This window comes from Aplysia californica, unplaced genomic scaffold, assembly GCF_000002075.1.
Source record: "Aplysia californica isolate F4 #8 unplaced genomic scaffold, AplCal3.0 scaffold00397, whole genome shotgun sequence".
In the NCBI taxonomy this organism is placed as follows: Eukaryota; Metazoa; Mollusca; class Gastropoda; order Aplysiida; family Aplysiidae; genus Aplysia; species Aplysia californica.
In genome coordinates, this window is record NW_004797667.1 from 515,288 (window position 1) to 529,974 (window position 14,687).

At 42.1% G+C, this 14,687-nt stretch overlaps 1 protein-coding gene across 2 annotated transcripts in view; it reads right to left on the reverse strand.

Moving 5' to 3' along the window:
- The window catches only part of LOC101848133, a 34,731-nt gene that overhangs the window by 10,691 nt on the left and 9,353 nt on the right, over nt 1–14,687 (reverse strand). The window contains exons 2-9 of one of the 2 annotated variants that reach the window (XM_013085687.2): nt 12,413–12,585; nt 11,157–11,633; nt 10,360–10,480; nt 7,522–7,590; nt 3,698–4,717; nt 2,194–2,498; nt 1,342–1,709; nt 447–517 (exon numbers count right to left, since the gene is read on the reverse strand). In XM_013085687.2, the coding sequence (XP_012941141.1) occupies nt 447–517; nt 1,342–1,709; nt 2,194–2,498; nt 3,698–4,717; nt 7,522–7,590; nt 10,360–10,480; nt 11,157–11,633; nt 12,413–12,585 (2,604 nt within the window). The remainder of the gene's footprint in view (nt 1–446; nt 518–1,341; nt 1,710–2,193; nt 2,499–3,697; nt 4,718–7,521; nt 7,591–10,359; nt 10,481–11,156; nt 11,634–12,412; nt 12,586–14,687) is intronic. The other variant, XM_005103934.3, reaches the window with a different exon arrangement.

The following is a 14,687-nucleotide window of genomic DNA, read 5'->3' on the forward strand; positions in this document are numbered from 1 at the left end:
AAAAAGTTTTAGAACGACTTTTACGGCACTTGCAACACAATAAAGTCATATAAAAGCCGTGTTACAAGAGAGTAACATACACAAAAAAGGAGGAGGAGAGACAAGGAGGATAACAGATGTTTGATAGGAAAGATGGAGCAAACCACACCAGAGCAGCCGCCAACCACCCACCAAAAAAAAACTAAACAAAAAAAAAACTTTTTAAAAAGTGGCCAGTAGTTAGACCTGCTGTCCCCGTGGTTTTATGCACCCCACATAATTTAGCAAAATTTTATCATTTTTGCATAATTTCTGATTATTTTCCTTCATCATTCTTTGTTAAAATTAACAGAATTGCATATTTTCACATTTTTGGGTTCAGTTTTGCATAATTTCATAATTTTTCTTGAATAAAACGTCGGGGACAGGATGGAGTGTAGGGTGTGTGTGTCCCTGTGTCCACTCACCGGGCGAGGAAACGTGTCGCGATCGTCGTCGGCTCATCTCCACCATGGGGCTCTTCTTGAGGATCTCAATCCTGAAACAGAAAAACCATCAATGATGTCACCAGAAGAGACTGCATAGGGAACGAAACCATACGCCTACAAACCATCAATGATGTCACCAGAAGAGACTGCATAGGGACAGAAACCATACGCCTACAAACCATCAATGATGTCACAAGGAAGAGACTGCATAGGGAACGAAACCATACGCCTACAAACCATCAATGATGTCACAAGGAAGAGACTGCATAGGGAACGAAACCATACGCCTACAAACCATCAATGATGTCACAAGGAAGAGACTGCATAGGGAACGAAACCAACCACTCAAGTAGAGGAAAATGACGACAGTAAGGATTAGGAAAGAAAAAGCAGCAGTTCCCCCTATGTTGTTCCGGAAGAGTATGAGCATGACATTGATGAATCTGATCAGCCCATCTACAATTCTACTGTGCATAAGAACATGTTAATGTCCCCCCTTTGGGAATGGCCTAAAGACACTTCAAGTCAGTAGCACTGCCCTTGGGGGGGGGGGGGGGGGAGTATACGTCTTCTCAAATTCCTGATTGTCAAATCTGGGGTAGTCGACAAGCCTGTTACATCTGAACGGCTGGTTGAGAATATGCACAAACACTTACATCTAAACCACTGGCTGAGGATATGCACAAACACATCTAAACAGCTGGCTAAGGATATGCACAAACCCTTACATTTAAGGCAGAGGATATGCACAAAAACTTACATTTAAACAGCTGGCGGAGGATATGCACAAACACTTACACCTGAACTGCCGGTTGAGGATATGCACAAACACTTACATCTAAACAGTTGGCAGAGGATATGCACAAACACTTACATCTGCTCCGGAGTCTGCGAGCACTCCGTCTTCCGCCGCTTGGCGCTCCTGGCCCTGAGCGCAGACAGAGGTTCTCCGGGCTCCTTGAAGGTCGTTGGTGTCGGAGCCAAAGACCGACCCCTGACCCCCAGTGACCTCGGAGTCTTGATCACCCCTCGATCTCCCCCCTGTGGATCGGCGGCCGGGGACTTCCTGTCCCTCAGCGGCGACGAGAAAAGGCTCGATTCTTGACTGGACGAGGAGGCCGTCACGTCTGCCGATTTCCTGGGAGAGAACGGCTGTGTGGACTGGTCTTTGAGGCCGTTGAGAGAGTTGGCCAGAGACTCTTTTGCAGACGGTGAGCCTACGATGCTGTCATCCATGGGCACCTGAAATGAGCATTGTTTTAGTACGAGTTTTACGGCACTTGCAACACAATAAGGTCATATAAGTGCTGAAGACTAGACGTGTTACAAGAGAGTAACACCTTTGCCAAGTTTATTGAAAAGTTTACTGGATAAGTTTTTGAAAAGTTTATTGATAAGTTTATTGATAAGTTCATCGATACGTTTATTGAGAAGTTTTTGAAAAGTTTATTGATAAGTTCATCGAAACGTTTATTGAAAAGTTTACGGAAAAGTTTTTGAAAAGCTTATTGATAAGTTCATTGATAAGTTTATTGATAAGTTTATTGATAAGTTTATTGATAAGTTCATCAATACGTTTATTGATAAGTTTATTGATAAGTTAATTGATAAGTTCATCAATACGTTTATTGATAAGTTAATTGATAAGTTCATCAATACGTTTATTGATAAGTTTATTGATAAGTTAATTGATAAGACCAGCACAAATAACCAGCATCTGCCTCACCTCGATAAAACTGATTTCCCCGTCCACTTTCTCCACCACAAGTTCTTGCAAGATCCGAGAGGACACCTCAGGGTGGCCAGATTTGGCAACATGGTAGGCGTCGGCCGAGCGAGCAGACGAGTCCCCGCCTCCGACAGACGTCCCTTCATCGCTGACGCTGACCACCAGCGACCGGCGAACGCTCCTGCGGAGGGCGGCTACGCTTTGACGAGGCGCGCTTTTTGCCGGAGTGGCCAGGTGTGTGTCGGTGCTGGGCGGAGTGCTAGCTGGTCGGGACACCGCCACGCTCTCAACAACGTCGTCACCTGTTTAGTTTTAGTAAGAAGTTTTACGGCACTTGCAACCCAATAAGGTCATATATTAGAGGTGTTACAAGAGAGTAACAAGCACAAAAAATGAGAGGAGACGAAGACGATAGATGTTTGAGAGGAAAGAAGAAGCAAACCACACTAGTGCACCCGCCAACCACCCAGGTTGTTGTACACATTGCTTGAAGGAACGTATTTCTATTTTCATTCTTTTTTTTTAGGGGGTGGGGGATATTTTTTTTACAGTAGATGGTTTTACAGCACTCGCAACTGCATACGGTCATATGAGCACCAAGTGGAGGATTTTTTTTTGGTTTGAGTAAATAGAAGCACATCAACTCAATATTGGTCATTTAGTGCTGGGAAAAAGTGAGACATTTTTTTAAAAATTTATAGTAGATGGTTTTACGGCGCTCGCAACTGCATAAGGTCATATGAGCGCCAAGGGGTGGGTGTCAACAGAGAAGTCTTTACAGGGAATCAGACTTAGACTGCTCACCTCTCTAGCTTCAACAGCACAAAGTCAGCTTCGACTATCAAGGCACCCCAAAATAGCAGGTCACAAGAGAATGACAAACATACAAAAGAAGTAGAGGAAAATGACAATAGTAAGGATCAGGAAAGAAAAAGCAGCAGTTCCCTGTTGTAGATCAGGCACAGTTAGGAGCGTGACATGAGTCAGCCCATTAACAATTCTTCTATGCTTGAACGAGAAATGTCCCCCCTTTGGGAATGGCCTAAAGACACTTCAGTCAGTGTCACCGCCCCAGGGGGTTAAGACAGACAGAGAGATACAACAGAGAAGGAAAGTAAAGAAGTAGGACCAACCAGTGGCGCCCTCCAACCACCGGGGGGGGATGTCAACAGAGAAGTCCTTACAGGGAATCAGACTTACTCTGCTCACCTTTCTAGCTTCAACAGCACAAAGTAGTCTGCTTCGACTATCAAGGCACCCCGGAAATAGCACACGTGCACACACAAGCACGTCAAACACACGTGCGAGCACACACAAACACACACACATCTACTTGCTTACCACACACGCAGGCTTACACATCATTACGAAATGAACACATACAAATACATTTATAATAAAATAATATACACAACGTAATTCGCAAAATGCATAAATGGATACATAGTCATTTACTTAACATTGTACTCAACATGAATGTACCGACATAAAATCCACCAACCTTCAATGTCTGTGGTTCCTTCATTGCTAACAGAGACAACTGTTGAGCGCCGGCTTTTCCTTCGGGCCACAGCAGAACCCATAGCTCGTTTACTCTGTCTGCGACTGCTGCGTCGTGGAGTCTTCTTCTCCCAGACAAAGGCTCCCCCGTCGTTCTCCTCCATCTCCGAGCTAGAGGACGCCAGTCCAGCCAGTCGTAGGCTCTTCCTCTTCCCTAGGGCAGAGCTCATTCTCTCCCTCTGCTGAGTCGTGGGTGTGCCGTCTTCGTCCGCTTCCAGGGGCACTTGAGTGTCCGAGTCAGACACATTCTGGGCCTGGTACATTTCTTCCACGTCTTCCATTAGGTCGCCATTGTCCAGCTGATTGCTTTTCTTGCCGGGACTTTCTGAGTTCAAAATACCGTCTGCAATGTCAGAATCAGCAGTGGCTGCCGCGGCCAAAATACGAGAGCTCTTCCTCCTCGGTGTCTTTGCAACTTTGACTTCTTTCACGGCAGAGTATCGAGACCGGCGTTCCATTTTGGATTTGCTAGAATCTTTCGGACTCTCGTATGTCATGTTTTCTTTATTGGACTTTTCCAAGACACCCAGAGTATCGTTCAATTTGCAGGAAGTGTTTGCTGATTCCCCACGGAGCAACGCGTCTTCTGCTTCACCATTTCCTTCCTCAGCTGAAGGAGAACCTCCGTCTAAAGCTGGACAATCTTTGACATTGTCGCTTTCCCGTTTATCAGCAACGAGGCCACTCTCTATCGCGGCGATGCTGTCGTGGAACGATGGTGCATTGTCGTTAACATCGGCCTCAAACTCGGAATCTGCTCCCATGACTGACACGTTTTTACTCTTCCGCCGAGACAACCTAATTTTCTCGTTTCGTTGACTCCGACGACGTTTGGAGCCGACCGAGCCCAGATTTAGCGCTTGCACTGGAGAGCAGTTTGAAGAAACACTCTTGCGAAGTTTCCCACGGGCCGGAGTCGAGTGTTTGGGACTGTCCACCGCCGAATCCGACAAATGAAGCTCTGGGAAAAACAAAACATCTTTTATTTGCCCTTGCTCAAAACGATGAAATCAGTTAAGAGTGCCTGCAGTATAAAAAAAATGATTTTGTCCTTTTTCTGTTCCATTTTTTTCTAAAGGGTACTAAACAATGGTTGTATTTTTAGTTTTAGTTCACATTTGATAAGAGTTTTACAGCATAGAATTAAATAGTATAAGTGCCGAAGAATAGAGGTGTATTAGAGAATGACATACAAAGAAAAGAAGGGGGAAAGCTAAGGACAATAGACACTTAACAGGAGAGAAGAAGCAAATCAAAGTAGAGCATTTGCCAACTACCCATATGAGTTTTAGTAACAGTGGATGGAAAAGTCACAGCAAAAAGCAAACAAAACACCCCCTATTAATTCAAATCAACGAAACAATGAACAAGTACTGACAAAAACCTGTAAAGAAAATTTGTAGAAAAACATATGATATAGTGCCTCGGTCTCACTTCACGACTAACACAGCTAGCAAGACTGATCCCATTTATGTACGTCTGCAATGATCAAAACTTCGTGGATAAAGAGACTTATCACATAGACACTGAGAGTAGCATTAGCAGGACAGAAGGAATAAACGGCCAAACAAAAAAGTAAAAAGTGGTACCGAAAGACACAAATATGTATGCTTGAATGAATTGCCAACACCCAACAGGCGGAAAGCTGCAAAAGCTTTTACTGACCATTGTTCATATCCATTATAGTACAGCCAAATTGTCCAAGATGGCCACCCTTTGTCAAGGAGAAAAGTTAGTTTTAGTAGAGGTTTTACGGCGCTCGCAACTGCATAAGGTCATATGAGCGCAAAGGGGTGGATGTCAACAGAGAAGTCCTTACAGGGAATCAGACTTACTCTGCTCACCTCTCTAGCTTCAACAGCACAAAGTCTGTTTCGACTATCAAGGCACCCCGGAAATAGCAGGTCACAAGGGTGTGACAAACATACAAAAGAAGTAGAGGAAAATGGCGATAGTAAGGATTAGGAAAAAAAAAGCAGCAGTTTCCTGTTGCAGTTCAGGCACAGTTATGAGCATGACATTGATGAATCAGCCCATTTACAATTCTACTGTGTATAAGAACAAGTTAATGTCCCCCGCTTTGAAAATAGACTAAAGAAAATTCAGTCAGTGGCACTACCCGGGGGGGGGGGGGGGGGGGGGGGGTCAAGGAGAAAAATGGTTGTCTTGGGGGAGTAGACATCTTACACAGTGTCATTATGATTCAGAAAAAATGAAAGGGGCAAAGTGGAAAATGGCCGTTTGTACAGGTGATTGTCTTATACAGGTGGCCGTTTGTACAGATTATTGTCTTAAACAGGTGGCCGTTTGTACAGGTGATTGTCTTATACAGGTGGCCGTTTGTACAGGCGATTGTCTTAAACAGGTGGCCGTTTGTACAGGTGATTTAGTTTTAGTAGTTTTAGTTTCAGTAAGTGTTTGAAATAAATGGTATGGGTTTAACGCCCCTATCAACACTATTAGGTTATTCAAGAGGCGGGGCCTCCTAGTTTAACGTTCGTCTCCGAAAGGACACAGCCAAATGGGAAATTCGTGTAAAGTGTCTTTCCCAAGGACACAATGTCGGTTAGTAAGTGTTTAACGCCACTTGCAACACAAGGTCATATATAAGCGCCGAAGATTAGAGGAGAGTTACAAGAGAGAAACAAACACAAAATAGAAGGAGGGGAGATACAGACGTTTGACAGGAAAAAAGAAGCAAACCACACCAGAGCACCCGCCAACCACCCACAGGTATTATACAAGTGGCCGTGAGAACAGGTTCAACTGTGACTTCTGTTTGTTTTAGTAAGAGTTTTATGGCATTTGCAACACAAGACGGTCATATAAGTGCTGAAGATTAGAGGAGTTTTAAAAAGTAACAAACGCAAAAAAAGGAAAGATCAGGGTGGTAAATGTTCGATAGGAAAGAAGGAGCAACCACACCAGAGCACCCGACAACCACCCCAGGGCTCCCCATTACGCACAGTGGTAGGTCTGCCCCCATCCTTCTTTAACACTAGTAAACATGAATTGGCCTTTTTTTTTTTTTATCGAAAGTCTGGAAAGACTGGACCGTGAACCCTGGGATGGCTCTGAAAAATAATGAATCAGTTTATGTATTTTCTTTGTGTATTACAGTCGGAATTGACCCCTTTTAGGTTGTCAACTTTATTATTCAATTTTTGATTGGCTCAAGCACCACCACCCTTCCCCACCTCCAAGTGAACACGACTCTGATTCTAGTCAACATTACTCATTTATTTCTTGGTGTTACATTATTGAAACCTTACAGTTACCTAGAAATCGTTAGCATTCAATCATAGTCATGGTTACTCGGTGTGTGTTTGTGTGAATGTGCGTGTGAGTTAAATGTTTAGATCTACATGCAAAAAATTGGGAGATAATTGACTTTTGACGATTAGTTTGTCAGACATGTAAACAAAAAACCAACAACCCTGTAAGTTTCTAAAACAAGGGTTTAAATACCCCTTAAGATTGAAAACCAAAGGGTGAAGGAACCTCTTAAGTTGGCCTGAAAAGGGACACCCTGCACCCACAACTGTGTTTTCATTTTCTTTCGTATTCGCATGATGTCCAAAGAGGCAACTTGCTACCTTTGAAAAAATAAAAGGGCATGGGTTTAACGCCCCTATCAACACTGTTAGGTTATTTTAGAGGCAACTCGCTTCCTTTGTGAACAGAGCAACGACAACAGCAAGTAGCTGTAAAACCAGTTGATAAAAACGACAGTCGAGATAAAAAAACAGCTGAGATTTTGCGTACCAAAGGGATTTGACTGTCTTTGTTCATCATCAACAGCGAGCTCGTCCATTTCTCTTGGAAGTTCTGCCACTGCTTATATAAATTTGTTAAATTGTTAGAATAAATTAATAACTAGCCGCGTTTAAACAGCTCAAAAGCTCCTTAGTAAGTTGCTACGTTTGTGCAAACCATAGAGTAGAAAAGAAAGGAATCAAAAGCATTTACTATAATAGAACTGACAGCATTTACTGAAAGGTCTAATAATATATTCAGATAATACTGTGCAATATCAATATCATATCAGGGTTTTTTGTGGTATCATATTAGGGTTTTTTTTTGTATTCTACAAAGCAATTCACGGCTGCCAACTTTCCAAAACCAAAAAAAAAACCCCCAGATTTTACCTATATGACTGGTCAAGACGGAGGGCATTGGTAAAGTAACCCCCCCCCCCCAACCCTTCCCACACACGTTTTCCGAGTTCAATAAATTCAAGCCATTCAAAGTAAATCTGCAACTTCAGATCCCTCCAACTGACATAGGCGGGCTTCGTTCTCATTATTATTCGAAAAATCCCATCATGAACGTGCACAATTCTACTTTTTCCCCACTCTTTTTTTTTTAGAGAGGATTCTGAGGAAAACTTTTAACTTTTGTTCATGGAGGGGTTGGCGGGTGTAGTGAAGCAAGGTGGAGTTATCACAGGTCACCTCGGTAGTAAGATTCTGTTTATGGAGGGGGGTTGGCGGGTGTAGTGAAGCAAGGTGGAGTTATCACAGGTCACCTCAGTAGTAAGATTCTGTTTATGGAGGGGGGTTGGCAGGTGTAGTGAAGCAAGGTGGAGTTATCACAGGTCACCTCAGTAGTAAGATTCTGTTTATGGAGGGGGGTCGGCGGGTGTAGTGAAGCAAGGTGGAGTTATCACAGGTCACCTCGGTAGTAAGATTCTGTTTATGGAGGGGGGTTGGCGGGTGTAGTGAAGCAAGGTGGAGTTATCACAGGTCACCTCAGTAGTAAGATTCTGTTTATAGAGGGGGGTTGGCGGGTGTAGTGAAGCAAGGTGGAGTTATCACAGGTCACCTCGATAGTAAGATTCTGTTTATGGAGGGGGGTCGGCCGGTGTAGTGAAGCAAGGTGGTGGAGTTATCACAGGTCACCTCGGTAGTAAGATTCTGTTTATGGAGGGGGGTCGGCGGGTGTAGTGAAGCAAGGTGGTGGAGTTATCACAGGTCACCTCGGTAGTAAGATTCTGTTTATGGAGGGGGTTGGCGGGTGTAGTGAAGCAAGGTGGTGGAGTTATCACAGGTCACCTCGGTAGTAAGATTTTGTATAGAGATATCTTCTGCACTGGTACTTTTTTTTTCTTTACTTTTTCGTGTATGCTTTTGTGTAAAATAATAACTGAATGGGATGATACTGTGGGGGAGAACAAGCCAAAGGCCAGTAAAGGAAGATATTCAGGTGAAGAAATGGAAATGGATTGGACACACCCTGAGGAGACCCCCGACAAGCATCATCAGGCAGGCTTTAACGTGGAACCCACAAGGAAAGCGTAAGAAGGGAAAACCAAAGATGACATGGAGGCGAGCGGTACAAGCGGAAATTGAAAAAGCGGGGACATCATGGAAACAGATAGAAAAGGATGCTCAGGACAGGCTTCGCTGGAGTAATGTTGTTGATGGCCTGTGCTCCACTGGGAGTTTAAAAAAAGGGTAAGAGAAGAGAAGGGATGATACTGATATTATTTTGTCAATGTGTGCCTTACATCATTAGTGGTTTGAGGATGGGTTGGGTTGTTTTTTTAAATCGAGGTAGCTCGAAGTTTGCTGTTTCTCTCTTTGATTTGTTATGGTGTGGAGTTACAGAGTAGCATAGCTGCCAACCAGTTGGTAAAAAAAGGTATTTAATATGTTTTTGAAGGTCTGCGTATAGAAGTCCGCTTTCATGTTGGAAAATACATATTATATTCTCTTGTTTTCTAGTATTGCTATTTACAGACTTGCTGATGCAGAAGTAGAGTCAGGGGCCAAGATGAGGGGGCAAAGGAGGTGAAGGGGTGGGGGGCAGAAAGCGGAGACGAAAGCAAACAACAGAACATTGCTTGAGATCAGGAAAGGAAGTGAAAGGAGACAATTGGGAGAAGAAAAATTTCCGTCGCTATCTGAATTCGAACCCGGGACCTATTGAATGAGAGATAAACACCTTAACCTCTAGGTCACCAGAGCCCCCCCTCAGCAGATCTACTCCGGTGAAAACTAAAACAACAAAAAAAAGGACTGAAGTAGAAAAGTTTGAGTTTGTGGTTGATGTGGCGACAATTCAGAAACTGTAAAAGACCCAGATTTTGTTTTAGTAGAGGTTTTACAGCGCTCGCAACTGCATAAGGTCATAAGAGCGCCAGAAGATTAGAGGTGTTACAAGAGAGTAACAAACATAAAAAAGAAGGAGGAGAGATAAGGACGATAGATGTTTGATAGGAAAGAAGAAGCAAACCACACCAGAGCACCCGTCAACCACCCACAGACCCAGATATTTCAGAAAGTTGGGTTTTTTTTAATTTTAGTAAAGATAGACAGCATTAGAAACACTAATAGGTCATAGAAGTGCCGAAGATTAGAAAAATGTTACTGGAGATGAACATACAGAGAAAAGGAGGAGAGAGATAAGGGCAATGGATGTTTGGGAGGAAAGAAGGAGGAAACCACACACCAGAGCACCTGCCAACCAAGAAGAAAGAAAAAAAACCCACTCATTTGTCAAACCTTTAATTCTTTGCCATATCGACAGACCAAAGGGCTAGAACCCATATGGCCGCTGGATCGGAAAAGTAAAGTAAAGTAAAGTAAAGTAAAGTCAAACCTTTCTTCGCATCCAAAGTTTTTGGTGGCTCCACTTGTTTCTCCACTTGCTTCTGTGCTGAGCTTCTCGTCATTCTTTGGCCCTTAGACCGGAGAAATCCAGAGTGCTTTTCCGTATTCATCTGAAAATAACAATGCATATATGAAAAGTGTGTATTAGAACCAGTCTGGAAAGCAAGCAACATCTCACTGCGCACCAAGATTCGACTCTTTAACTCAACGTCAAGTTTGTGCTCCTCTGCGGCTGTGAAACTTGGAAGACAACAAAGACAGTACTGAATAAGGTCCAGACTTTCATCAACAGATGTATGAGGAGTATCCTAAGAATTAAGAGGCAGGGTAAAATAAGAAATGAAGAGCTGTGAGAAAGGACAGGACAAAAGGACATAGAAGTAGAAATAGGACTAAGAAAGTGGCGATGGATGAGACACACATTCAGAAAGCCCAGCGGAAACATCACAAGACAGTCGCTTGTTTTAGATTGTTTTGGTAAGAGTTTTACGGCGCAGCAACTGCATAAGGTCATATGAGCGCACGAAAAAAGTTGGTTCCATTCACAACAGTTCTCTGCACAGCCTGATTCTGGCCAACACCTCTACTAAAATGATAAAATGCTAAAAATTTGATGTAAATAAATTCTTAATTTAAAATAACTTTTTAAATAACGCCAAAAAAAAACCTGAAAATTTATTTTTAAGGGGGGGGGGGGCCTTATTCGGTACCTTAGAGTAACAAGCAAAATCAGATAACGGTCATGTTGTAGTTGTGAGAGACCAGCCTATTATGTTATGAACAAACCTTTGCTTTAGCAGCTGCAGTCAGCTGGGAGGACAAATCCCTGGTCCTGACAGCTCGCTTCCCTCCAGAAGTCTCCTTCTTGCTCTTCGTGGCAGCTGAAGGTATAATCTCCGTCTTCTTCTGCACATCCGGCTTGATCTGTTTGGCAAAATCAAATATCTGACCCTGTGACTTTGAAGCTGACCGCACATTTTTCTTTCCCGCAGCAGTGCTGGCCTTGGGAGGTTGCGCTTGTGTTGCGACAGTCTGCACTCTCTGCGACCGGCTCGATGGCAGTACCGTTGATGTAGATCTCTTCAAAGTACCGCCAGTGGTGCCAGCGGATACCGCAGCAGCCTTTGCTTTGGACGACGCCACCGTTGGCTCTTTCTGGACAAGTTTGCTGGCGGCGGCGGCGGCGCGGGTATTTGTCCTGGCCTGAGGCTTCGGAGCACTTTCAGTCTGACCGCCACGAGGAGCTTTTTGCTTGACAGGCTTCTGAAATATTTTTCAAGAAATCAAAGAGTCATCAGTTACAGTTAATTGAATCAATAACTCCTACATTCACTGACTTCTGAACCAGCACTTACATGACCTATTTGTGTCGCAAGTGGCATAAAACTTACTAAAACTAAGACTTCTGAGCAACACAATTTAGATCATTTAGGAGCCAGGCTTCTGACCTAAACTGTCAGGGCCAGCCTAGGCTGAGAGAGAAACAACATCCCAGCAGAAAGACCGAGATATTCTATATAAATTCGCCCTTGTGGGGATTCGAACTCAAGACTCCTGCATGTGACAGCAAAGCACCTAAATGCTACACCATAGACGCTAGTCATTCCATTCTGAGTCATTGAGAAAAAAAGTCAAGTCTCAACTAAGTCTGTGGAGAAGATGTCTAGTGGACAAAACAAAACAAATTGGGCAGGGGGCGGGGGGGGGGGGGCGCTCTGCCTGTTTTCCATCAAGTACCTGAGGATAGACTCTCCTTTGCACGGAGTGAAAAATGCATCTGTCTTTTAACAAGGATAGAAACTGTCACTTGTACTTGAAATTTACAATAAAACAGAAATAATATGAGAATATGAACATTTTTCATCGTGAACAAGGTATCGTATTTGATACACTCAATTTGCATCTCATTAATTTTTTTTTTATTTAATGTTTTGTTCTCTTAAAATTTTGACCATTTTCTGACTAGTCTTTCAGTTTCCTAAGTTTCAAAAAACTGCATCTGGTTGTGGGTTCTAGAGGGTTCAAACCTCGAGAAAAATTACCTCAGCAACTGTCCCCCAGTTGAACAAGTCTCCGGGATCCTTGTGCTCCATTTTGCCGACGCGAAACACCGGTTTGGCCTTGGCTTTCTTTTCTTCCTCTTGCTTTTTCTTTCTCTCTTCCCGCCATTTCTTCAGTCTGTCAAGTCTTGTCTCAACCTTTGAGTGTTTCTGAACTGGAAATATTCAGTTTAAAAGACAATAACCACCACTGAAAATGATTTAGTTTTTCAGAACAGACGTACATCTCCTGCACGCTAAACCTACCAAAGTTTTCCAACGGTGATGTGAAGATAAAATGACATGAGTTCAGCTACAATAAAACAAAACACAAAAAAACAGGAATATATATATATATGTGAAGCGTTCCGACAAAATTAGTTACTTCTCGGATTTGAGCCATATGGAAGTAGATACATCATGGTTATAGGTGAAGTTTTTACAATTTAAAAGTGTATGAAATAATAAAAGGCATGTTATACTTAACCCTATATCTGTACGTCGTGTTTTACTACCGTATCCATACAACGTGGGGAACTCTGTTCCACCGCTTTCAAAAGAGGATATATTTACTAATTAATCTGATCCCTGTACGCTTTGCAGTAGTCTGTCAAAATGATTTTTTGAGAAATACTGAAAGTTTCAGAGAGATCTTCGCACAAGAAGTGTTCTAAAATGTGAAGAATACAACCCCGGAGGTACAAAATGACCCCAGGGCGTACGGATAATAAGGTTAAAGAATGTATGTGGCATCGACAGAAAATCTACAAATTTGACCTTAGAGTCAAATGTTGGAGAATATCTCCATTAAAATTTATGGATTGCCAGAAATAACTCATTTTGTCAGCACGCCTCACATATTTGGTAAAAATTTACAACCATAATCACAGATACGGTTCAAGAAAAGTCCACTCCCCTATTTATATATTTTACACCCAGTCTAAACATTGCCCATTTGATACACAAATTTGAAAAATTCGACATGAAACAATGTGATTCATTTGATGTTTGATACATTTGTTGATCTGATACATTCCATGTGATACATTGTTGATCATTCATTTGAAACATTTGTTAATCTGATTCATTTGATATGTGATACATTGTTGTTCATTCATTTGAAACATTTGTTAATCTGATTCATTTGATATGTGATATATTGTTGTTCATTCATTTGATACATTTGTTGCTCTACATTTGATAGGTGATACACTGCTGATCATTCATTTGAAACATTTGACCTATTTGATCTGATACATTTGTCAATGGAAGAGGTTAGTCGCACTTAATGACGGCTAGCAGCCGTATTTAATAATGATGGCTAGACTGACAAACAGCAAAATATAGGCCTACTGAATTGTATAAATTTTTTGTTTGCAATGCCAAAAGTATTTTTGTAATTGGGATGAAACCAAAAGGTGCCTTACTGACAGTGCATGCATTTTAAACCTGAACAATTACTAATGAGATCTGTAATCTGTGCACTCAAATGTCAAATCATGTATAAAATGAATCGACAAACAAAGTGGCAGGGCTTGCCTGACAGTCTAGCCGTACTTGGATCTAGGTTATATGCCCTATAGACTGAAACCTGTAGAGTACACAGGTCAGGTCTAATTAGATCTTGATCAATTATTCAGGTTTAAAATACATGCATGTCAGTACAGTAAGGCACCTTTTGTTTTCGTTTGAAATACAAATACTTTAGGTATTGCAAGCTAAAATTTTACAATTCAGCCACCATTATTAAGTATGGCTAGCCTGCGAGTCTAGCCTGCGAGTTTAGCCTGCGAGTCTAGCCTGCGAGTTTAGCTGTACTTATTTTAGGCCCTATTATTAGAAACCTGTTGAGCACACAGACCTCATGCCAAAGGGGGAACATTTCTCCTTCTGATAAATATGAGCAAGTCTCAAAAGCTGGTCCCGAAAGTGTGACAAAAAGATGAATTTTGAAATCTAACTAACTGAACCAAAAGCAATCTTATTTCATCAACAGCAAGCTGAAGTTTCATTAATATACTAAATTTAAGATAAAAAGTCTTTTGTAATGTTCGATTTTCTGGCAAACTTCAGTTATTGAAAGGACATGGTGATGACACAATAAAGTGTACTGTAATTTGCAAGTTTCAATAGGATTTGTCTAAAATTGATCAGGATGATTATAGAAACGGGCAAATCAAGACAAAAAACATCAAAATAGACCAACTGTATCTAAATTATCTGTCAGATTTCCACTTGATGTCATACATCATCATGTCTGTAATGTTTTTTATATATA